Source organism: Chanodichthys erythropterus, chromosome 22, assembly GCF_024489055.1.
Source record: "Chanodichthys erythropterus isolate Z2021 chromosome 22, ASM2448905v1, whole genome shotgun sequence".
Taxonomy (NCBI): Eukaryota; Metazoa; Chordata; class Actinopteri; order Cypriniformes; family Xenocyprididae; genus Chanodichthys; species Chanodichthys erythropterus.
The window spans coordinates 21,618,650-21,643,164 of NC_090242.1; the positions used below are offsets into that span (position 1 = coordinate 21,618,650).

At 37.1% G+C, this 24,515-nt stretch overlaps 1 protein-coding gene and 1 long non-coding RNA gene across 2 annotated transcripts; both read left to right on the forward strand.

Moving 5' to 3' along the window:
* Positions 1-2,475: 2,475 nt before the first annotated feature.
* Positions 2,476-8,006, forward strand: rtn2b (reticulon 2b). The gene is made up of 7 exons (XM_067376870.1): positions 2,476-2,530; positions 5,298-5,505; positions 6,167-6,305; positions 6,752-6,821; positions 6,964-7,010; positions 7,459-7,517; positions 7,722-8,006. The coding sequence occupies exons 1-7, from the start codon at positions 2,518-2,520 to the stop codon at positions 7,810-7,812; spliced, it is 627 nt and encodes a 208-aa protein (XP_067232971.1). The 5' UTR covers positions 2,476-2,517; the 3' UTR covers positions 7,813-8,006.
* A 4,809-nt stretch (positions 8,007-12,815) lies between these two features.
* LOC137012820 (uncharacterized) lies at positions 12,816-23,442 on the forward strand. The gene is made up of 3 exons (XR_010893615.1): positions 12,816-12,915; positions 18,780-18,906; positions 23,151-23,442. It is a non-coding gene; the product is annotated as an uncharacterized lncRNA (long non-coding RNA).
* The last annotated feature ends 1,073 nt before the right edge of the window (positions 23,443-24,515 follow it).

The window sequence follows — 24,515 nt, forward strand, 5'->3', positions numbered from 1 at the left end:
GATAAAACAAGTAAACACAACATGCAGTCTTTAAATGAAGGTTTTTATTATGAAGGGAAAACAAAATCTATACCCACATGGCCCTGTGTGAAAAAGTGCTTGCCCCTAAACCTAATAACTGGTTGGGTTACCCTTAGCAGCAACAACTGCAATCAAGCATTTGCGATAACTTGCAATGAGTCGGTTACAGAGCTGTGGAGGAATTTTGGCCGACTCATCTTTGCAGAATTGTTGTAATTCAGCCACACTGGAGGGTTTTCGAGCATGAACTGCCTTTTTAAGGTCATGCCACAGCATCTCAATAGGATTGAGGTCAGGACTTTGACTAGGCCACTCCAAAGTCTTCATTTTGTTTTTCTTCAGCCATTCAGAGGTTGACTTGCTGGTGTGTTTTGGATCATTGTCATTGCCTGCTGCAGAACCCAAGTTCACTTCAGCTTGAGGTCACTCCTTCAGGATTTTTTGGTAGACAGCAGAATTCATGGTTCCATTTATCACAGCAAGTCTTCTAGGTCCTGAAGCAGCAAAACAGCCCCAGACCATCACACTAACACCACCATATTTTACTGTTGGTATGATGTTCTTTTTCTGAAATGCTGTGTTACTTTTACGCCAGACGTAATGGGATACACACCTTCCAAAACCTTTTGTCTAGTCAGTCCACAGAGTATTTTCCCAAAAGTCTTGGGGATCATCAAGATGTTTTCTGGCAAAACTGAGATGAGCTTTTATGTTCTTTTTGCTCAGCAGTGGTTTTCATCTTGGAACTGCTATGCAGGCCATTTTTGCCCAGTCTCTTTCTTATGGTGGAGTCATGAACACTGCATGTTGAACACAGCACTTTTTCACACTGGGCCATGTGGGTGTGGATTTTGTTTTCCCTTCATAATAAAAACCTGCATGTTGCGTTTACTTGTGTTATCATAAAGTGTGACAAACATGCAAAAAAAAAAAAAAAAAAAAAAAAAAATCAGGAAGGGGGCAGACACTTTTTCACACCACTGTATACACTTTCTACACATTATTTTTATATTATTTTTATATATGATCATTATCACAGTTTCCATATATTATTATAATTATTATTATAAAAACTTAATATAATTTAAAATAAATTAATGTTATATATTTTATATATTGTAACGAAGCGGGACTCAACGTAAGATCCAAATGCAGCTTTATTAAAATGTGAGCGTGGTCGTACAGGCAGGGTCAATCAGGAGCAAACAGGAACAGCGAAGGACAGGCAGAGTCGTAGTCAGGAAGCAGGCAAAGATCAGGACAGGCAGATATCACTCACACGACGGTATACAAAGCACAGGTCAGGACAGGCAGCAACGGGTCAATAACGGGTAACAGGCAGGAACAATAACAACAAACAGACAGGATATAAATGCTCAGAATTGTAACGGGAGTTAGCAAGACCTCGTGGTGAAGTGGTGTGTGTATGAGTCCTTTATAATCCAGGTAATGTGTGGCAGCTGGGTGTGGTGATTAGTGTGAAGTGAGTGCAGGTGATAAGCAATGGAGGATCATGGGAAATGTAGTCTAGGATGTGACAGGAACAGACGTGATCGTGACATATATGTAATATAAAATAGAATGTTTTCTATATATAATTATATTTATATATTTTAATATTAATATATAAAATTGTATACATACATTGTGTTTTCATATGTGACATTCTATAGTCACAATGATTTTTATCCTGTACAAATTGTATATTCTATTCCCTAAATCTACCCCTAAACCTACCAATCATTTTAGATATTTAAAAACATCACTTGATTTATAAGCCGTTTTCCTCATGGGGACCAAAAAATGGCCCCACAAGGACAAGGATAACGTTCCCATAACGTAGGGTATACCTGATGCACACACAGGTTTGTTTTTGTGCATTGTGGGGACATTCAATAAGCGTAATGGTTTTTATACTGTACAAACTGTACATTCCATCCCCCTACACCTAAACCTACCCATCACAGAATACTGTCAGTATTTGTACATTTTTAATAAAACATTGTTTAGTATGTTTTTAAAGCTATTTTAAATATAAGGACTCATGAAATGTCCTCATATTTCATGTTTAAGTCATAATACCAGTGTAATACCTATGTCATTATACAAATATGTGTCCTCATAAATCACAAAAACGCACACACACACACAATCATAATCATCATCTTCTTTTGTCAGCATGTGAGAAGATAAAGCACAGCACTCCCTGAGCAATGCCTGAGTAATTTGTCTGTATCTAAGGTTATCCATTTCCCATGAGAAGTCTTGTCTACACACAGACATTTGCTGACGTCTCAGGTTCCTTAAGCTCTGGACAGCCCATGAGGGTGCATAGCTGTGCATGTGTGTGTTTGTAAAGATGGAGTGTCCAAGTGGTTGAGATATTATTAGGTCAGACCAACCCCTTCCTGCTGACAACGCTAGGATGGCCAAAAAAAGCCCAGAGGGTTCGTGGAGTGCTGGGAGGAGAGGGGGTTTGGTGTGGAAGCAAGAGAAATGGCCAGCAAAGGTGAGAGTCTTCCGCAAAACTGAACAGCACTGGGATCGCAGTCTCCTGAGCTAGATTGTTTAATGTGTAATGTGCTGGCATGTGAATAGCAGGTTTTAACTAAGGGACGTGTGTGTGTTAGGGGGTGGGGGGTGGGGTTGGGAGGGGTGTTTGGATCAGTTGAGTGGTTTACACTAGAGGTAATACTGCTGACTAGTCAGCACATCACACAGGACTTCTCAATGGGAGCTTGGCAGGCTGATGGGAATCTGATGGATGGACTGCCTTCAGGACCGGACTGATGCATGACTCTAGGATTTTGAGGCAGAGGGAGAAAAGGAGACATTGATGTCTGAATGAAGGAGGTGAGACCTCTCAGTCTTATTTTGGCAGTGCTGGCATACGTCTCCCCAGAGAGATTCAATCTGACCCGGCCATGTTAGGCTGCAATAAAGTGCATTAGCAGGAGTGAATGCCTCGTGGAAGATTTTTTTTTTTTTTTTAGAAAAGATTTCAGAGGGTTTGGATTGATCTTATAAAGGCTCATTCAGCTTTGCACCACTGTGTGCCACAGCACAGATTTGCACCTGCATTTGAAGGATCATCAGAATCAACAGCTGTTGGGGTCTGTTGGCTTCACAGAGGAAAGGCGTGTAAACGCACACTGCCATTAGCTGTTCCACTCTGTTTGTGTCCACGTACTCTCTCTGACACAAGGGCTTTTTGTCCATATGTTTGTCTCAGAGATTAGAATTTGCGGTAATTTATTGCAATTGTACAAAATAATGTACAAATAAGTGATAGATGAGCTCATGGACAACTGGACAGTGGAAGATTCTTTGCTTTGGATTCAAATTAGTCTGTTCACATGCAGAAAAAATTGAATGCATTTACAGACTTGACATGTTTGGCACAGCCTTCAGTGTATGACGCGATCAAGCCTTGTTGGACAATAACGTGGTTTCATCAAGTGCTTCTGGCTGAGTTGGCCTTGATCACATGTCTGTTTGTCATAATAATCAATGCTAAATGAAAATGACAGCCTTTAAACAAAAAATTCAAAATTGTAGTCAAGTCCTTGACAACATTAAGGCACTCCTGTGGTTCTGTGAACGGTTTAATTCCACCTTTTCTTCTCTGCCCTTTTGCAGTGTTGTTTTCATATTCCACTGAGCCTTGTTTATCCTTATATTGTGCTGTTTGAGAGCTTTTACACTGCTTCACATTGCCTGAAACAGTTCATAACAACAACAACAACAACATTAAAGGACTGTTAATGTTTAGCCTGACAGAGTATATTTTTAATATTTTGTTTTCGGATACTCAATACGTACTCTACCAATCCCATTAATGGTTGTTCAGTCAAAGTTTGATACTTTAGTGTCTGAATTACATTACAATGATAATACTGTAATGATCACATTGCATTTTCATTATATTAAATACTGTACATCCAAATCACAACAATTTCACTCTCAACAAATGTTGACAGTAATACAGATGACCACTCACTGCTAAAGCTTCCTGCTAGCAAATTAAAAAAAAGGTTACAGATAATTAGCCTATGTATTCACATATGGTGTCAATTTTGGCATATTATATTTTCTCTCCTTATTACACATTAGGGGGGAAAAAGGGAGAGAGAAACTTGTCTTATTGACAAAGAGAGATGATTCAGCTTTCTATGTATGATGCCATTTCCATTATTTGACATAGGCTGACTTTTTGTCTTTTAAATTAAAGGCACAATATGTAATTTTCACCGCTAGAGGTTGCTTATTCAAAACAATGAGCGTGAGTGGAATGATAGGAGTTGTCATCTCCACCTCAACAGCTGATGGAAAGCAATACAATGGACTTGGGCAGAAACCCCGTAACGTATTAAAGTTTTATTATACTGTGGTATGAAGCAGGGCGGGCCAAGAGCCGTGGGAGTCCAGCTGAGCTTTTATGATGTTTATGCTGCAGTCAGCTGCTTCCACTCTTTTCGTTGCGTATGTGGGGTAACACATTGCTGTTTTACATGGTTAAAATGGTACAATCATACTAAATATGTTTGATTGTGTTGAAGGTTATGTTATAATGTTACTCTGTGCGTTGGCTCTGTGGCTGGAATAAGAGACTTGTTGCACTTAGCAGTAACGCGGATATGACGTAATTGACAAGCGACAAAATGACACGGTCCTTGTCCTGGTTAACATTGCTGATTTTCTCTATGTTTAACATTGTTGGAAACGATTGGGATAATGTAAGTCACCAAAATATATAACATTAGTGGTTTTTGCACTTTTTAATCTAAAAATCTTACATATTGTGCTTTTAAACATAGTAATAAATTTAAAAGCCCAGAATGAACTATAGCCCAATTTGCTTACTTTCTCTTCTCTGCAAAAATGTCTTAATAAATTTAGAAGAGAAAAGACTGAAAAGTTCTGAAAATAGAGAATTTATTTCAATTTTTATAAAGTTATTCATTCTAAAGTGACTTCATTCAACTAAAGTTTGTGGAATGACTCAAAGAATGGATGAAAATCTGTAATTTAATAGTCTGTTTTACCACACAAATTACCATACGCTCTGTGCAAACATGCACATCTGACCACCCAAATACTCCACCACACATCCCCCCTGCATCCCTTTTTGAGGCCGACTTCAAAGCAGTGCTGCATGGTCTTAGCATTTCTCTCTCAGTCGCTTTTTCTCTGTCTTTCCATCTTTCTGCCTGGCTATGCCTCTTTATGTTTATTTCCCTGACGGTCCACACATTCATTTTTCTTGCCCTCTCTAGTGTTGGATCTGATATACTGGCGAGATGTGGGGACCACCGGGCTGGTGTTTACAGGTTTGGTTGTGGGTTTGGCTTGTTTGTTCCAGCTCAGTGCCATCACGATCCTCTCCAACCTCGGATTGGGTATTATGGCCTTCACCCTCCCTGTACGCTTTCTTTACAAAGCCATGGCGCTTGTCCGCCTCGGTGATGGATCGCATCCCTTCCAGTGAGTATGCTGTAAAACAATAACAGTTTCTACACAGCCATAACCCCAAAGGCATAACTGACACTGCTATTTACTATAGTGTAATTGGAATATAGCAAAGGTCTCTCTCATGTCACTCCATGTCTGTGTTTGCGCGATTGCGTTGAGTTCAAAAGCATTGATTGATTAAACAACAGAACAAGTGACGCCTTTTTGTGTCATTGAATCATTCACTCAAACGATTTGTTAAAAAAATTGATTCAATGAAGAAACAAAATTGTACTGTGCAACCACCTACTGTGTGTTGCTTGGAGACGGATAACAGTATTCATTTTAAAGATTTGTTAAATTGTTTGCGAATAGTTTTTTCCCCGCATGTCATGTTCATGGCTCAGAGAATTCATTTTCATTGGTGAAGCAAAAATACACAAAGTAATTGTTGTCTTAAATGTCAACTCAGCATTAAATGATGAATTGATGAGTTCACTCTGATATAGTCCATATCAAGTTGTTAAAAATATTAATTTCTGAGATGCATAACAGAGGAGCAGATTTAAAACAAATATTGAACGGCAGGATTTTTTGATTTGGCAGGAGCTTGACGGAGAGAAAAGCAACTCAATATAAGTCGGATTAATACATGTAATCTTTCTCAGCTGGTCCACTTTTCTTTATTAAAAAGGTCATATTTGGATGAGGACCGCACGCTGACAGATGAGGACACAGTTCGCATGGCGGAACAAATCGTTCTGCTGATTGCTACGGCTGTCACCGAGCTGAAGAGGCTGTTCTTCATCGATAGCATCATGGACTCAGTGAAGGTCTCTCACGCATCTTAAATATCTCACCTCAGCTAGACTGAGCAATTTTTACGCTTTTACTGCAATTTATGACCTACTTTCACTACATCAGGGGACACTGCTGACTTACATAATTAGTTCTGATACAAACTATTACCATGTGCTTTCATTCCCAAAGGCAAAGATGCTGGGAGAATAAGCCCATGTGAAAGTAAAGAAATTCATATTTGAAAAAAACTTATTATAAGAACATAAAGTTCCTGTAACTCATCTAGTCCAGCAAGGCACTAGCAATGATTTCAATTCAGGGAATACTGATAAAAAATATATAGGCTACCTTCATTGCACTGTTAATCTCTTCAGATAAAAGCATCTTGCAAATGAATACATGTAAATCTAAAGTATAACCATTCAAAATGAAATATAATGCTTTTATCTGAATGATTGTATTTTATTTGTTTGTGTAGTTTGTTGTGTTCCTGTATTTGTTGACCTATGTGGGGGTCCAAGCTAATGGTCTCACGCTGGTGATGACCGGTAAGGATATCCTGCTGAGATTTGTAAAGCAAATCATGGCTGAAACTATTTTTTGACGTAATATCAGTCACTAAACAATTGAATTCTAAGCAATTGTGTTGATGTTACGTGGCGTTAATGTAATCCTTTCACTTCTGAACAGGTGTGATATGTGCCTTCTCTCTGCCACTGTTATACAGACTTCAACAGGTAAGTGCATCAGTTGGATTTTACACAGAGACCAAGGCTTGAAAAAAAAGACTTAAAGTGTTCTTTGTGACATCTATGGTTCCATGAAGAACCTTTAACATCCATGTAAACTTTCCATTCCACAAAAGGTTCTTTATAGAGGAAAAAAGGTTCTTTAGATTTTTAAAATGTTCTTTGCACTAAAAAAAAAAAAAAAAAAAAAACTGTAAGAACTGTTTACTAAAAGGTTCTTCGGAGAACCCCAAGGGTTCTTCTATGGCATTGCCGCAAAAACACCCTTTTGGAGTTTAGGTTAAAAAAATAAGTGTTTAGAAACTGGATGTGTGATTCCTCTCATTTTCCTAATCAGAAATGCACTTATTATTAGATCTCGATAATTTATGCTCATAGTTTCACACCATAGGCTATATCAAACTTGACACTTATATTTTATTTTCATTTTTGACAGAAGAGGATCGACAAGATTGTTAAAGCAATCAAAAAACTTGTGGAAAAAATCACCGAAATGTAAGTCTTCACCTCGAAGTGAGCCAGAAAACACAATCAAGCAGCTTAAATTTAAATGATTCCAAATATTTAAATTTTCCTGGCAAAGAAAAAACTCAAATCACACATTCATTATGACTTTAATGAACTAAAACCACCATGGTTTATTTTCTTGAATTTATCATGTTCTCTCTGTGCCACTTCTTTTACATTTTCCTTTTCTAGAGTTGATCTTGTGGTTTCACTGGCCAAACCTCCCCCAGCCCCAGCGCCTTCCCCTGCCCCCACACCAAAACTTAAACAGAAGACTAAATGAAGAGGAGGGAGAGAGAAATGGGGGCGAGGAGCAGAAAAGTGGAGTACACTGAACAAACAAAGTCTTACGGTGCAGCTGCAGCCCCTCGTGTTAGACAGGGTCGAGGCCTGGGGGTTATGAACGAGCGTTATGTTTTACAGTATGTTTCTTAAAGGATTCATTCACTTCAGAATTGAAATTTCCTGATAATTTACTCATCCCCATGTCTTTCAAGTTGTTTATGTCTTTCTTTCTTCAGTCAAAAAGAAATGAAGGATTTTGAGGAAATCATTCCAGGATGGGTTCAATGGGTTGAAGGTCCAAATTGCAGTTTCAATGCAACTTCAACGGGCTCTACACGATCCAGGCAGAGGAAAAAGGTTCTTACCTAGCGCAAACAACCGGCCATTTTCTAAATAAAATAAAATTCTATATACTTTTTTTAAAAAATTGCACTGCGATGCGATGCGGCACACATATAATATGCCAATTTAAGCATTACTTAATCATGTTGAAAAAGGTCATGCGTGACCAGAGGTCGAGTTAGACTTCCGCATTGTCTGTCAAAAGGGTCATAAAGATTCTGTCATAATCTGCTATTACCCATCATTTTATTATTCATATTTTAATAATAATAAGCTATTTAATTGGCTATGTTTTTGTTCACATTTTCATTTTTATTCACGGATTTACAGGACAAGCAGGCTAGATTATGCATATTTATGAAGAGAAAGTTGAACAGAGATTGTGGGTCACTTTTCAGGTTTCATCATGATATTTGTGCTATACATCACAATAAGCTCAATGTGCTTAAGTCTCAGATTTCAAATTCTGTCAATTTTATCACAAAATTCAAACAATAAATACCCTTTTGGCGCTCTTTATGTGGACGAGAGATCACCTTAGTGGCTCAGTTCAAACGAGCAGAGCCAAAGTGAACACGAACATCCCTTCCTCTTTACTACGTTTCAGTACGAAATAAACATGAATGAACATCAGAAATATGTTGAAAGATACAACTTACCTGTACTTATCTATATCATGTCTCTCAAGTAATCGCTCAATCAGTGTTTTAACCACGAAAAGACGTCAATAAACAGAAAAGCCATTCGTTCACCATTAACTTGATCGTCAGCAAGAGTCCACTCCACCAAGTGGACAGGAGTGAGAATTACAGTTTCAAGTTACAATAGACCCTCAGTGTAATCTATCAAAATGACGGACGGCTTTCAGATTTTTCCGTCAGTGCTAAAAAAAGAATTCCGTCAATGACGGAAAATTTTTGGTTAACGCGACCTCTGCGGGTGACGTAGGCGGAAGTACACGGACCAAGTGTTTACAAAGCTAATGTGCAAAGGCTGCGTCCGAAAACCTAGGTAGCTGTCTTGCTGGCTCGCTATTTTATAAGAGAATAACTTGTATGGCAGCGTTTGTGCATGAAGGCACCTCACGAAATTGATTTCGGACAGACTTCTGAGGCAGTGTAACAGTTTAATGATCTACAGCAATATAGCGCGAGCTTTGGTGAGAACTAAACAAATATTTAATTACTACAGTAGTAATTTCTCGATAGAAATGATATCAAAATTGAAATATGTTGATCAAAATCGTACATTTGTACAAAAACTGAGCAGCAAACGCAACTTTCGGAGCCATCTTTTTTTTTCTAGCTCAACTGTCACAGAATGGAAAGCACAGGATTGTGGGATATCAAAGGCAGCTAAGAATACATCTATGCTTCCTTCAAAAATCGATCAGATGAAGGTATCTCATGATTGAGGAAGTGAAGCTAACATTGGATTCGGCGTGCCTTGCCTTACTACCTTGAAATGTGTCCTCGTAAGGCAGCATTTTCCAGTTTTCGGACGCAGCCCAAGGCTGTTAAGCTACAAAAATAAAGATGCCGTCTGAAAGTTGCGTTTGCTGGCCAGTTTGTGAGTAAATGTAAATTTTTGACCAACATTCTCCACTTTTGATGTCATTTCTAGCGAGAAATTACTACAGTAGTAATTAAATATTTGTTTAGTTCTCACAAAAGCTCGCGCTATATTGCGGTAGATCATTAAACTGTTACGCTGCCTCAGAAGTCTGTTCGAAATCCATTTCATGAGGTGCTCAGACGCTGTCTTACAACTCACTGCTTGATGGCAGCAAGTCAGCTACCTAGATTTTCGGACACAGCCCAAGTCAAACACCCTTTACAAAAAAAGGTAAAACAATGTAGGGTGATTTTGAAGTTGGTACTTCCACTTTCCAACGTGATTAAGTAATGTGTGGCGCATCGCAGAGCAGTGCAAGACGAGCATTTGTGATTAAAAAGTATATACATTTTTATTTATTTTTTTAGAAAATGACTGATCATTTTGCTAATTAAGACCCTTATTCCTCGTCTAGGATCATGTAGAGTGCTTTGAAGCTGCACTGAAACTGCAATTTGGACTTTCAACTCGTTGAACCCTGTTGAAGTCCACTAGCCTATATGGAGAAAAATCCAGAATGTTTTCCTCAAAAACCTTAATTTCTTTTCAACTGAAGAAAGAAAGACATAAACGTCTTGGATGACATGGGGGTGAGTAAATTATCAGGCAATTTTAATTCTGAAGCGAACTAATCCTTTAAGGAGCTAGGAGATTCTTCACTAGGTCTTCTCAAAAGAATTAAGCAACAGTCACACTTAAGTCAAGAGAAGTCTAGATGTACACCTATTGTATTCATTTATTTTCACTCAAACTGTCTTTTATAACTAGTAATTATATAAAGCTGTGCAATATTTATAATTGTTGGTTCATTTTGCCTGACAAGGCTTTTCTACAGATTTTCATAGAAAAAGTTGAACCTAGTTGCTAGTATGTTTTTCTCCACTAGAGGGTACAATGCGACCACACAATCACAGCAGTTCTCTGTCAGAACAGTTACAGAAATTCTGTCATGTAAATTTGTTTAACATTTTTGGAGCTAACAATTCCCACTGGGATTGTTCTCATAATTTGGGTTTTAATATTTAATACTAAATGTTTCATGTTACAGGGCAATTCAAAACTAATTAATAAGTCACTTTAAAACAAGTTATATGTTTTGCTTCTGTCTTTGTACGTCTTTTGTGCAACACGACCCCCAGTAAACACATGTTTTCAATGTTATTTGCCATTTTTTTTTGCATCTGACAACATACAAAACATCTCATCATACATTTTCGAACTTGCACAGAAATAAGCAGCTGCTGAGGATGCAGCTGATTCGAGAAGACTTCAGAGAGTCCAAAGGAACAATGATTTCAAAACATTCAGTTATATACTGATTGCAGATGGACATTCTAATGCTGAACAGAAACAAATATAGGATGTCTTTTGATGTTCAAATACTTCCATACTAGGATGGTGATAAACAAAATCTGTCTTCACATTCTTTTAAAAAAGTAACTTTACCATCCATAAAATGACAATTTATGGAGGGGACTGTTTAGAAAGCATGAAAAGAACATTTTGCACACTATGAGAAGACACTCAGGAATAAAACTCCACTGACAAGAACAACTGCATTCAAAGGAACATTTTGTATTCATTGCTGTTTTAAATAACCTATTCAGACTGACTTTAGCTTTAAATTGCCCTAGTGTGTCTTTGTTTGTTATATGGTAGTAATGGGAAATCTCTTAATGAGGATATGAAGATAATTGACATTTAGAAATTTTTACTTTATTAAGCGTTTCTAAATAGCTGTATGTAATTAAATGCCCTATCTGACAGAATGATGGCTTAATTGTCTGAATACTGACTCAATTTTAGAGATAATAAAAGAGATATGTTCTATTTTTAGCAACATATTTTTGTGTTAAAAAAAAAAAAAAATATATATATATATATATATATAATTTATTTCATAATATATATATATATATATTTAATACTAACTTATAATTATATATATATATATATATATATATATATATATATATATATAATTATAAGTTAGTATTAAATATTATCTACATTATTTTAGATGTTTAAATATCTTTAAATCTCTTTAAAATGTTTTTATGCACAAAAATTACAACAAATAATTTTTTGGGCTCTTATTTTTCAATAATTGCAGGAAATTATTGCACCATGACAGATTTACAAATACCCTTTTACTGGAGGAAAAAAAAATGAAATTACTATAATGTTTCAATAACTTTTCATCTGCAGCTAGATAACCTTAGTGACACATTTAAATAAGCAGATTTCATAACAGTAATGTTCATTGTTCAAGGAATAAGAGCACATGAATATGATCAACAAACATACAATGTAGAGAAAACACAAAACTCTCCTAAAACTTTTTCACATCATCAAGCCGTTCTTATTGTTGAGCCATGTGTCTGTCTTTTTCAGGTTTTTTTTACTCTTCTTCTAACTAAACTTTTGGCTCAAATAAGTGATATATAATAAATGGATCAGTAGGGAAAACACAAAAATCTGAAGTTAGTAATTTAACTTAACATTTGACAAGCACACAATCTTGTACATTAAATGCCCCCCAAAATTTATATTTCCATTCTTCACTAACAAGGGTCTAAACCCTCTGATCATAAAGCAAAGAAATAATGAGAATAATAAGCTGTAATTTTGTCCATGATGACATCCTCACAGATGATTCTGCCAACATGTTTTGGGATTGTGGTTGAAGCGGCAGAGGGAAATACTGTCTTACGTCAGCACAAATGAGCTCTCTTTCTCGCACTTGACCAGAAACATCTGCAATGAAACGAAATAAATAAGTACAGAGAAAATAACTCAAAATGCCTTAAAGTGACATCAAATGAAGAATTGATTGGTCATGCAATTCATTGGCAGCCATCAGATACAAACAACACAAGATTCCAGCTGCATCAGACACGGATACGTGCACCTTGAGCCAATTAAAGAACACTAAGTTGTGTTTTCTCAACTGATAGAACATGATCTCACAGCAGGATTTGCACAACAGCATTATGGGAAAGAAGCAGAAGTAGTGCTCTACAGTTGAGTGCAGGTCATTCTCACTAGTCGAAGTACACAAGGCTGTCTGGCAAAGACGTGGTAATTGAGTTTTAGAGAAAGTGCTTTCACAGCAAGAACTGCGTCATGGAGAGATCATTGCAAGGTGAGTCACAGAAATCTCTCTTTATAGGTTAGAAAAGTCTGAATTGGACACGTTTTTACCACAGAGGCTGGATTGAAGTGAATGACATAACTTTACTAATTCATTTCGTAAAAAAGAACAATAATTCATTGCTGGTTTAATATTATTGATTGTCTAAATGGATCCTCGCTACAAATGTCTGTTCATTGATCATACACTCCAGTGTTTTTTTCTCTCTGTATTGATGTGCACTCTATGCCGAGAGCTCTTGTACATTTACAGTCCCCACCTCACTAATACACAGATGTGAAACACAAATAGAGGTTTTCATAGTTCGCAAACTACTGACCCTTTTGACTTGTGATTTTATAGCGAGCAATTTCAATTAAGAGTTAAACTCTTTCTCTCAGTCCTTTTGCCTTTGTGAAAGCCGCTTGAATGATCTCATTCACTGGGCCGAAATGCCACAATGGCCCCAGATAATCACTAGGACAGACTGAGAGAGAATCTCTTTGTTCCTGAGAGAGGGAAATTATTCAAGAGGGAAAGTTCTGCGAGTGGCTACGGTTGGGTATCTGGACAAGAAGAAGAGGTTGGGAGGAGGGAAGCACTGCAATCCTCGAATGTCTCAGACTATCCCAGCTGTCCCCAAAGATACATCCCTCTCCCTGTCCATCCGAAATGCTACAGGCTGAATACTGTTGAGATTATGTAGCTATAAACAGGGATATAGTAGGTTCATTAATGTCTCAATCATACTGCAGCTGTTTTTCATATTGCATCTCTGCTCTGTCATTATTCATTCAGAGTGTCAGATTTTGTTGCCATTTTATTGGGACTATGTCATTTTCTTTGGGTTTGATATTATTTTCTTTGCACTGAAGGTCAAATGAAGATAACCAATGATCAGATGCGCAATCAAGATTATTGAGGAAGCTGTTGAAATAGTTAGTGAAAAAAGGCTAGAGAGGCCTGTGCAGTGGCAACCTTCAGGCAATGGATGGACAAATGGAGAAAATTGAGCGAGAGAAAGAGAGAGCGTGAATGACGTATTGAGACATTGAGCAGAATCAATTGTTCACGTGACCATCCCCCACTGTAGGGCACCTTGATCCCCCTGGTGTTAACTAAACAATTGTATACACATATTCTGCCTTATTACACCAGATGTATCCGCCACAATTTCAGTGCCCGAGTCTGACATCCACTAACAAAGAAAAATGAATGCTATTTTTGGGCTCCTATAAAAAAAAAAAAAAAAAAAAAAGAATAAAGAAAGCCTCTCTCTTCCAACGGCCAGAACGGAACCAAGAAAAAAACGTATAAATAATGATTAGAAAGGAAGAGAAGTTGGGTGAAACAGTCTCACAGTTTCAATCCAATAAGGGCAGTGCCTGAGAACAACAGCAGGGAAATCACAAGGGTGCCTGGGAAAGGAAAACAACACAGTGTTATACTTTAAAGTGCAACATTTTGTATTTATCCAAGTCATTGCATACTACAGTGATTCTCCACTGATTTTGCTTTAGGTTTTTCCTCACATGTTTTATTGCTTTTGCTTTTCTATTCTATTCGTATAATACTTTTTTTTAAGTTTTTTTTTTTTTTTTAGTTTTAGTTTTAGCTTTATTTGTACCACATAAATCTTACACTTTAAAAAGAGAATTGTTGGTTTAACTTAAAAAAATAATTTACCTGGTTGCCTTGAAATTTTTGAGTTCATTGAAATTAAAAATTTGAGTTAAAGGAAAATGGAAAATGGAACGTGGCGGCAGTTCCATTTTTTCCGTAAGCAGAATAGGGAAGGCGTGGGACATACAGCGTAAGCTTTTTGAAGAATACGGAAAGCGGAAGCACTTGCAAGGTGATCATTTGTGTTTATAAAGCATATACAGTTGTATTTTTTTTTTTTTTTAAGAAAATGACCGATCGTTTCGCGATAAGACCCTTTTAGTCTGGTATCGTTTAAAGCCATTTGAAGCTGCACTAAAACAAATTTTGACCTTCAACCGTTTGGACACCATTGAAGTCCACTATAAGGAGAAAAATCCTCGAATGTTTTCATCAAAAACCTTCATTTCTTTTCAACTGAAGAAAGACATGAACATCTTGGATGACATGGGGGTGAGTAAATTATCAGGATATTTTTATTCAGAAGTGAACTAATCCTTTAATGCAATGAAGGCGATTGGTTTAATCAACAGAAACTTAAAATGAACCACTGAACCACATTAATTAAGTTGATTTGACAAAAGAAAAAATGTTGTGATAACAAATCATGAAAATAATTTTTTACAGTGCACACAGTGTTAAACAATAACTTTGTAAATATTGTTTTTACTTTAAATTACCATATATTATAACCATTGTGTTACAAATCCGTATCTTTAATTACACGTTGTCAACAGGATGTTAGTAATCTTGGTCAGTTAACAGCATGTGAACCCAACAGGAAGTTTGCAAGACTGCCAGAGGTCTGAAAAATGCCAAAGCTCAGTGCCCTTTGATTATATCCACGCTACAGTATCTCTAAAATCAGAGCAGTGTTTGAGACTAAGTTTATCCCATCATTCATCATAATGTGCCTGAAATTTCAAGTTGTCAAGAAAAACGTTACAATATAAGTTAAATTAATTAGATTTACGTGTTGTATATTTTATTGGTCCATAGATGAGTGTGTATTTTGTTAACATCTGCTTTTTATCACTTAATTAGAAGTCTTCTGTAACGTAGGGACTACTGAACAGACATTTATACATTTAAGCAAATGCAAAGTATTTCAAAATTTGTATATAAAGTTCTAGACACTGCCGTTCTTCACACCCTTAAACACTTGAGCCAAATACAATAGTCATGTAAGTGCAAAGACAGGGCCCCCGGATTCCAACAACTGACTCACTATGGCAAAACTGAGGCTGTTTCGTGTATCGTTTTGATTGTCTCGTGACAAAGGCTACTGAGAACCACTCTTAGGCCTAGATACTATGCTGTGCTTTATTAATAACTCACTCACTGCCATAAGCAGAATTATTGAGTCTCTCCATTATTGCATATTTATTGCCAAAAGACAACAAGCACTTACTGGTGACGGGCTTTATAAACAGATGGTTTTCAACTATATGTGAGATAAATGTGGCTGATTTTAAGTTCTGCTTCAGCTCTCTGGCTCCTCTTTATAATTTCTTTAGGAAGTTATGATGAACCACAGTGTCCCATTTACTGACATAAATCGATGGGGGAATGAATGAATGGCGCATAACTTTCCATCTATCTTCATTTGATATCTCATTAGACAACAGAAAACATGACTCAGCAAGTATGAGGAATGTTAATTCACTGTCCACCAAAATAGGCCCAACGTAGATGTGATTGATGAAGTCTTTATCATACTGAATCAAGGAAGTATAATGTACCTGGAGAAAGCCATCCATTTGCATTCGCATGAATTTCTTAAAAGTTTCTTGGCCCGACCCAGATGCTGTCATCTTCGCTTTAATGGCTGTCAGTTCTGGTGTTGTGCAAGATAATGGCAGGTGTGTTCGCTTTCAGATGGGGGAGGACGAGTTGAAAACAGACACGTTCTGCTTCCCGTAGTGGTGACACTCACGTTTTGTATGTTTTCATGAAGCAACAGTAACCCCATACTTTTCCTTCAATACTTTATGTAAGCTTATTACTTAACTCTCTGATATTGCTTATTTGGGGGTCAAACTTGTGTTGTTCACGGTCAAAACTGACCGAAAATCTGAAAAAATCTTTTTTTTTTTTTTGCAGTAAAATCAATGTAACTGATTTTCGTTCAATAATATATATATATATATATATATTTTTTTTTTTATTTTGTAGCCTATTTTGAGAGAATTTCATGGTACTAATTAATATTTATGCAATAATTATGATAGTCTTTCCCCCATTGAAATTAATGCAAACACTTTTTTCTATTTTTTTATTACTTTTCAATTAAAGCTGTATGTTATGTTAAAATAGAGACAATGTTTAAAGGTGTCGAAGAACATATTTTTAAAAGATGTAATATAAGTCTAAGGTGTCCCCTAAATTTGTCTGGGAAGTTTCAGCTCAAAATACCCCATAGTTTTTTTTTTTTTTTTTATTAATTGTTTTAACTGCTATTTTGGGGCATCATTATAAATGCGCCGTATGCAGGTATGCAGCCCCTTTAATTCTCGTGCTCCACGCCCCAAGAGCTCGCGCTTGCCTTAAACAACATAAAAAAAGTTCAAACAGCTAATATAACCCTCAAAATGGATCTTTACAAAGTGTTCGTTGTGCAGCATGTCTAATCGCGTAAGTATTGTATTTATTTGGATGTTTACATTTGATTCTGAATGAGTTTGATGGTGCTCCGTGGCTAAAGATAACATTACACACTGTTGGAGAGATTTATAAAGAATGAAGTTGTGTTTATGAATTATACAGACTGCAAGTGTTTAAAAAATGAAAATAACGACAGTCTTGTCTCCGTGAATACAGTAAGAAACGATGGTAACTTTAACCACATTTAACAGTACATTAGCAACATGCTAACGAAACATTTAGAAAGACAATTTACAAATATCACTAAAAATATCATGTTATCATGGATCATGTCAGTTATTATTGCTCCATCTGCCATTTTTCGCTATTGTTCTTGCTTGCTTACCTAGTCTGATGATTCAGCTGTGCACAGATCCAGACGTTAATACTGGCTGCAAATGTTGGCTATGCAAATATTGGGGCCGTACACCCCGACTGTTACGTAACAGTCGGTGTTATGTTGAGATTCGCCTGTTCTTCTGAGGTCTTTTAAACAAATGAGATTTACATAAGAAGGAGGAAACAATGGAGTTTGAGATTCACTGTATGTCATTTCCATGTACTGAGCTCTTGTTATTCAACTATGCTGAGGTAAATTACATTTTTGAATCTAGGGCACCTTTAAGGCAGATTAGTGCCATCTGTAATACCATGGTTTAACCACTACATTCCTATATAGCTCTATATAAAAAGGCTCATAAATTCTCTCGTTTTTATTTTTTATTAAATTGTGGATTTGGATATATATTTAGACATTCTCCAAGACTTGGCTTTATTTGACATGTTGATTTGAAGAGTCAGTTTTTGCATTAGGCTAATTTTATTAGTCAAACCTGAACATAGCGAAAGACATTTATTACACATAACATCAAAATTCAATAAAACAAAACATTTAACGAAAATTAACAGGAATGCTTAATCAGAGCTCAAATCAACCTGATTTCAACCTCTTATTTGAGTCTTCTGGCTCAATTTTGCCATATTGTTATAGCCACACCAGTTCATTCATGTGTGTATTGTAGTGTGTGTGTGTGTGTGTGTGTGTGTGTGTGTGTGAATGTGTGAAAAAACTTGCTTTCATTTATTTAATTAAAGTATTTTTGAATTACCATCAGCAGAGAAACATGTGTTTTTTTTTTGTGTGTGTTTTTTTGCCAGAATAATGGAGCAGTTAATTCATCTGCAGTAGATACTAACTTCTGAAGCGAACCAGCTAATCCTTCATCCCATTTACTGACTTATGCGTTTTTTCCAAGGAGCACATGAAGAAAGATTTACCACACAATTTTAACGCCAATAAAGACACAATTGATGTTCCTTTATCTTACAAGTTGTCAAGAACATTGCATCCCAGGACTGACATGTGCTCAGAGCTACATCAGATATTCCTGTTCCTCACGTCAGCTTTGTCTCTTAAAGACAACAGGGTGACTTTTAGCTCTGAAGGAGAGAAGAGAAGAAAAGGAGGAGGCCCGTAGCACCTTCTGCTCCATCGTCATAAATCTGTAATGTTGGACTATGCTAACCATCCCCCACTGTCCCCCTCTCCTATTCTCCCTTGTCTCCTGTAGGGCTGTAAATCTGCGCCGGACGGTCACTCTGGGGCCAGCTGACTTAATAGTTTAATGGCCGTACAGCATGGCAGGTGTCCAATATGGCTGCCGTTGACTGCATCTCCATTACGTGTCAGCGCTGAAGGTGGGTTCAGAATGCAAGAGAAGGAGAGATGCAGACAGAACAGACAGCATTGCAGATTGTTCCACCTATAATAAAGTTAACCAGTCTCCTGATAACAATTGCAGGACAGGATTTTTGGATGCACTTTGCTGTGTTAAGAGACACTTTATGGTCCTACTTCATATTCCAGCACTGTGCCAATGATGGTCCACGTTAATCTACAATGACAAATTACTTTTCACAAGCAGCTAAGAATTTTCCAGCATTCCCTGCTGGTTTTTGGAATTCACAGAAATATTCAGGATTAGTTGGCTAATGTAAAGCAGACGGCCTATACGCTGAAAGTGGTCTGTATAGTTTAAAGGGTTAATTCACTCAAACATCGAAATTAACTGCAATTATAATGATTGGAGACCAAAGCATTAAAGATTCAAAAAGGACAGAAAAGCATCTTAAAACAGTGGTTCTCAACTAAGGGGCCTCAGCAAGCCTCCAAGGTGGCCACAGGATGACTTAATGTTATTAAAGGGATAGTTCACCCAAAAATGAAAATTATTCCATGATTTACTCACCCTCAAGCAATCCTAGGTGTATATGACTATCTTTATTCAGATGAACACAATCAGAGATATATTTAAAAATGTCCTTAGTCCTCCAAGATTTATAATGGTTATGAATGGCAGCCAACCATGGCGGGACAACCATATGCATTCGACATACGTCCAAAAAGTGAACTTCTGGGATGTAGTACATGACGTTCTACACTACGCCATGACCTACTATGCAAGTACGTCATGTCATTGTGTACTACGTCGTGGAAGTTAACGCTTTTCGGACATACGTCAAATGCGTATAGCTGTCAGGCCAGAAGCTCGTATGGATTCTTTTTTTTTTTATGGATGGGTGCATTTTTTGTCTACAAAATTTGGGCTGCCATTCACAACCATTATAAACCTTGGAGGACTAAGGATGTTTTTAAATATATCTCTGATTGTGCTATTATTATTAATCAATTCAGATAAAGTGAACTTAATACATCACATTAAGAAAACTATTGTTTATGTTTGTTACCCAGTTTCTGTTTATAAAAAAATGTATAATAAAAACAAGCAGCTTTTTCATAATTATAGCAGAAATACTGAAAGAAATAACTTACCTTATATGTGGGGCCCTTGAAAATTGCATTGGACAATGGGGCCCTTAGAGTCAAAAAGATTCAAGTAAGCATGAAATGGAAGTTGCGATTGTCTGCTGTATATCTGAGTGAAATGGCTTCTCAAACAAGAATAAATGTAGGACGGGTCTTGATTTTTTCCATTGATTGATTGGATTGTTGTGATTTGCTATAGCTGTGATCTCATGTTAGTGATGGGTCATCCCGCCCTTGCTCCAGTAAACATGTCGTCAGAGAAGAGATGTCATCGCAAGAAGGAGGGGAAGTTATTTTGATTAAAGATTACGAGGGCACATGAATAATAATAAAAAAGATGTGCACGGATAAATAATTCATAATACTGCAATATTCCATAAAAAACATGGTGACCCACTGCCTTAAAAGCGTAATAGAACTCTATGTAGCTCTTTCACTACTGTATATATGTTAGCATTCAGACTGAAAATTTAAGCTCAACAATTCATGAACAAATAATTCAGAGCAGAGGAGCTCAATGTCTACATATTATAAAGCTCCCAAAGGTTTCGTTCTCCGAAGATTCTTTTGCAAAAATATTTATGCAACATTCCACTTTGTGTCTAGAGTCTCGCAAAACTGAGACCTTTGCTGGAACGACAGAACGTTTGCTCATCCAGAACAAATACGAAATCTCTCAGGTGAAAATTATAGACCTCAGCACCTCAAATCCCTCAGATGGCTTCTTAATGCGGTGAAATATCAGATCCACCACAGGTCAGACACAAAACAAGAGATCAGGAGACAAAACATGAAAGAATATACAAGCTCTGTCAAGAAACGGTAGAAGAGTGCGTATATCAAAGCATGGCTCGTCTTTGGTTTGTATTAGGTGATGAGAGGGCTGTTATGTTATTGCATGCTTTGTAATAGATTTGGACTGAGAAGTGCACCTTTATTAGTCTAAATGGATTTATCCTGGATGAGTCCAAACTTATACTTTATTGTGGGAATGACACATTTTTATATAGCGATGGTGGATGCATTCCAGAGAGGTAACTCACTGACGCAATAAACAATGCTCTCATTGAGTGTTTGGGGGTCCACTGGCTGACATTTCCCTGAATGGTGAGGCCAGAATAGTATAGATTGCTCCCTGGTGGCCGTCACCTCATTAAAAGCCTGCTGTTTAATGGCCTTGCCTATCCAGTTGCCCAGCAGATAACCAGTTTGTTTACCTACAACACAAGTCATAAGTTGACATGCAGACAGAAGTCTGTGCCGAAAGGCTCTTACTAGCACTCCCGCCGCCCTCATTCACTGTCTCTCGCGCCTTCCCAGAGAGCATTTTGCGGTCTAAAATTTTCCATCATCGACTGGGGAAAGTTTGTATAGCAGTCTTGATGACCATAGAGCAGCATTTTAAGCATTCATCAGGTTTTACAACCTATATTTGACTCTCAAACCCCGGTCTAATAAGATTGTGTGCAGATTTGAGAAGTAGCGTGTCTAGTCTTTATATTAGGCCTACAACGCTGGTTAGTTATTTTAGACGTGTTTTTTGCAAACCAATATGGAAAATAACATCATTTTAAGTGTGTTGCACAATAAAACAAGTCTCATAAGTACAGGTTACATCACTTTATTTGATTATTGGTATGATGTAATGCAAAGATTGCTTTGGTTATGAGATTCAAAGTTCATGTTTAACTAAGCCAACAGGAAAAAGTTAACAAAAATGATCTAATTGAGCTTAAACAAACAAAAAGCCACTTAATTGTGAAGTACACTGATATTATGAGCTTGGATATTTACATGAAACATAATACAGTATCTACACACATAATGTACGGAATGACAAAGTACATAAGCATGTGATGCAAATTCACATCTACTGTACATCACAGTGTAAACAAGAAAACGTATGGCAAATGAACTCTAGCAGTCACTATATGTCATAAGTAAACAAATCGCAGTTTGTCAAAATCACACCTAAAATGACAACCAGTCTACACTGAATAAAAATCACATTTTACTGAGAAAAAGTCCTTGCGTAAAACAATCAAACAAAGGGCAATGATCCCTACAGAAAAATAGCTTTGTACAGTCTTAGAAATGTCAACCATCACCCTCAGTTTGACCACTAGATTGGTAATGAGTGAACAATGAGACTCATATAGACAGCCTAGGTAATTTTATATTGCACTATACTGTAAATGTTAAACAAGCCAGACTAATATATATATATATATATACTGCCAGGGTTTTCATTGTGCATTATATAGACCTTGTATATACACCAGTAATAGTTCAATGTTCTAATTACTGTATAGCAGTGATTGTGTTTTGCTCCCAGTATTCTCGTAAACAGTTTTCACTTTGGGGCTGGCAGTGCGCTGAAGCTGACACAAGGACGCCATCACACGTAATGTTCTCTATGGTTGATGTAAACTCGGTCTGCCCCGTTCTGATGACATATCCATTCCTGATAGGACAGTGAATGGTGAGTGGGGCTCTGGAGGTCTCTTCGAGCCATCCTGCCGGGCACCCGTTCGGCCAATTCGTGGCGCCTCTCCATCCGACGATCCTATATAATGATACAACAGATATAATTCATATTATATCCAAAGTATTATTAGCAGCTCCCCTGGGTGCTGATGCTGTTAGACAATGAAATGTAATGCTTAATGTGATTAGATGGATAAAATGCAGTGTTTTTTTTTTTTAGGGCTGTCAATCGAATTTAGGAAAAATTAAATATTTTATATAAACTGCATGATATGAAATAAAAGCTCCCAACCACCCTTCATTGTCCTATCAATAAAGCAAAAATGTAAAAACAAGTTTTGGACAAATTTTGAAGGAGGAGCAACAAAAAACCTGAATACTGTACTTTTCAAAATGGCCATTACTGTAATGGGTGGAGTCTTAATGTAAGATGTTGAATTTGATCAGAATGAAGAGAGGAATCCGGTGTACTATATTTCAAAAGTTATAACCTTTAGAAAAGTGAATTTTTGAACTGGTGGTGGCGCTATACAGTTGGCCCTAGAGACTCCAAAGTTGGTCCAATTACTTTTCATGACCATCCTACAATTGTGCCAAATTTCATCATTTTTTCATGTTCTGTTCATAGGGCTGCCATAGACTCCCATTCGGGAAGAAGAAGAAGAATATAATTTGTCTGGATGGGAAACCAGTTTGAACCAGCTAAGACCAGCAAACCACCTGAGGCTGGTATATTTTTTCAGCAGTGTTATGTTTTGGATTGCTAAAAACGCCAGGAAAGACAAAAAAAGAGAAAAAAATCTGGAAAAAGTGAGCTGAAAGAGAGCATATAATCACTCCTTAAATAATAAGAAACATACCAGTAGTCATCTTTCGAATGCAGCTCTATTATAAAGTACCACAGTAGGAGAATAAATCAGAATATAGAGCAGGGACCCCCACAGTGTAAACAGAGCAGTGTGAGGTTTACCTGAGAGAATGAGGCCACCTGAGGGGCCTGAGAGGCCAATGGGATGGCAGGAGGTCTCTCTGTATATGGAGGAGGAGGCTTGTGAGTTGGAGGGAGGTCAATTCTGAAGAAGGACAAAAAACAACAGCAGTTAGTATAAGTATATCACTGACTACACATGTTGCTTGATTCGCAAGTGTGTAGTATCTGGACACACAAGTCACAATTGAAAATGTATGAATGTCATTGTATTACATAAAATATCAAACCAATAAATCACCTACCAAATCAATAGAAATGTATTGTTTAGGCGCTGTTTTCAGGCTAAACATTTCACAGAAGTTTGTTTGATGATGAAAACAATATATATATTACTTTTTGGAGTCACTGTTTGTCTTCTTGTCAGTAGACGGAGGAAATGCTGGTCAAGACAAAATGTGTTTAGTCTGAGGAACAATAACAACCACACCTTCTTTTAGTTCTGGGAACAGAATGAAACTTTTGTTCTGTTTTACTTCCATGGCAAGACTGACAGTTTCTCAAGCTGAACACAAAATAATCACATTTATAAGGCTAAAATGAATTTGAGAGTCTATTTCTCAGCTCCACACCCATGCAAGGTGTCACTTTTGGCTCAATCATCAGCAACTCAAAATGGCCTCCATGTCTTCAAGTCCCTACAGTCACACTGAGACATACTTTCTCATGCTCTCTGGACCTCTAAACCAAACACCAGCAGGCCACAATAGACCCCATCTTAACTTTGTGTGGGCACACATGTGGGTGGAGGTGTATGTTAGTGACATACATAAATACAACTGGAGCCCATTTTAAAACTCCAAACAAAACTGAGCGAAATGGAAACAAATGACTTTGTCTTCTTGTTCGACTCGTGAATCACTGCAACGACCCTCTAAGAACATACAGTAAGGGAACAAACAGTCGTGTCATTTACATTTCCTTTAAACAGTTCATCATGGTTTGATGTCAATACAGGATACTATATTTGATATATAGGGCAGGCTCCAATGCATATAAAAAAAG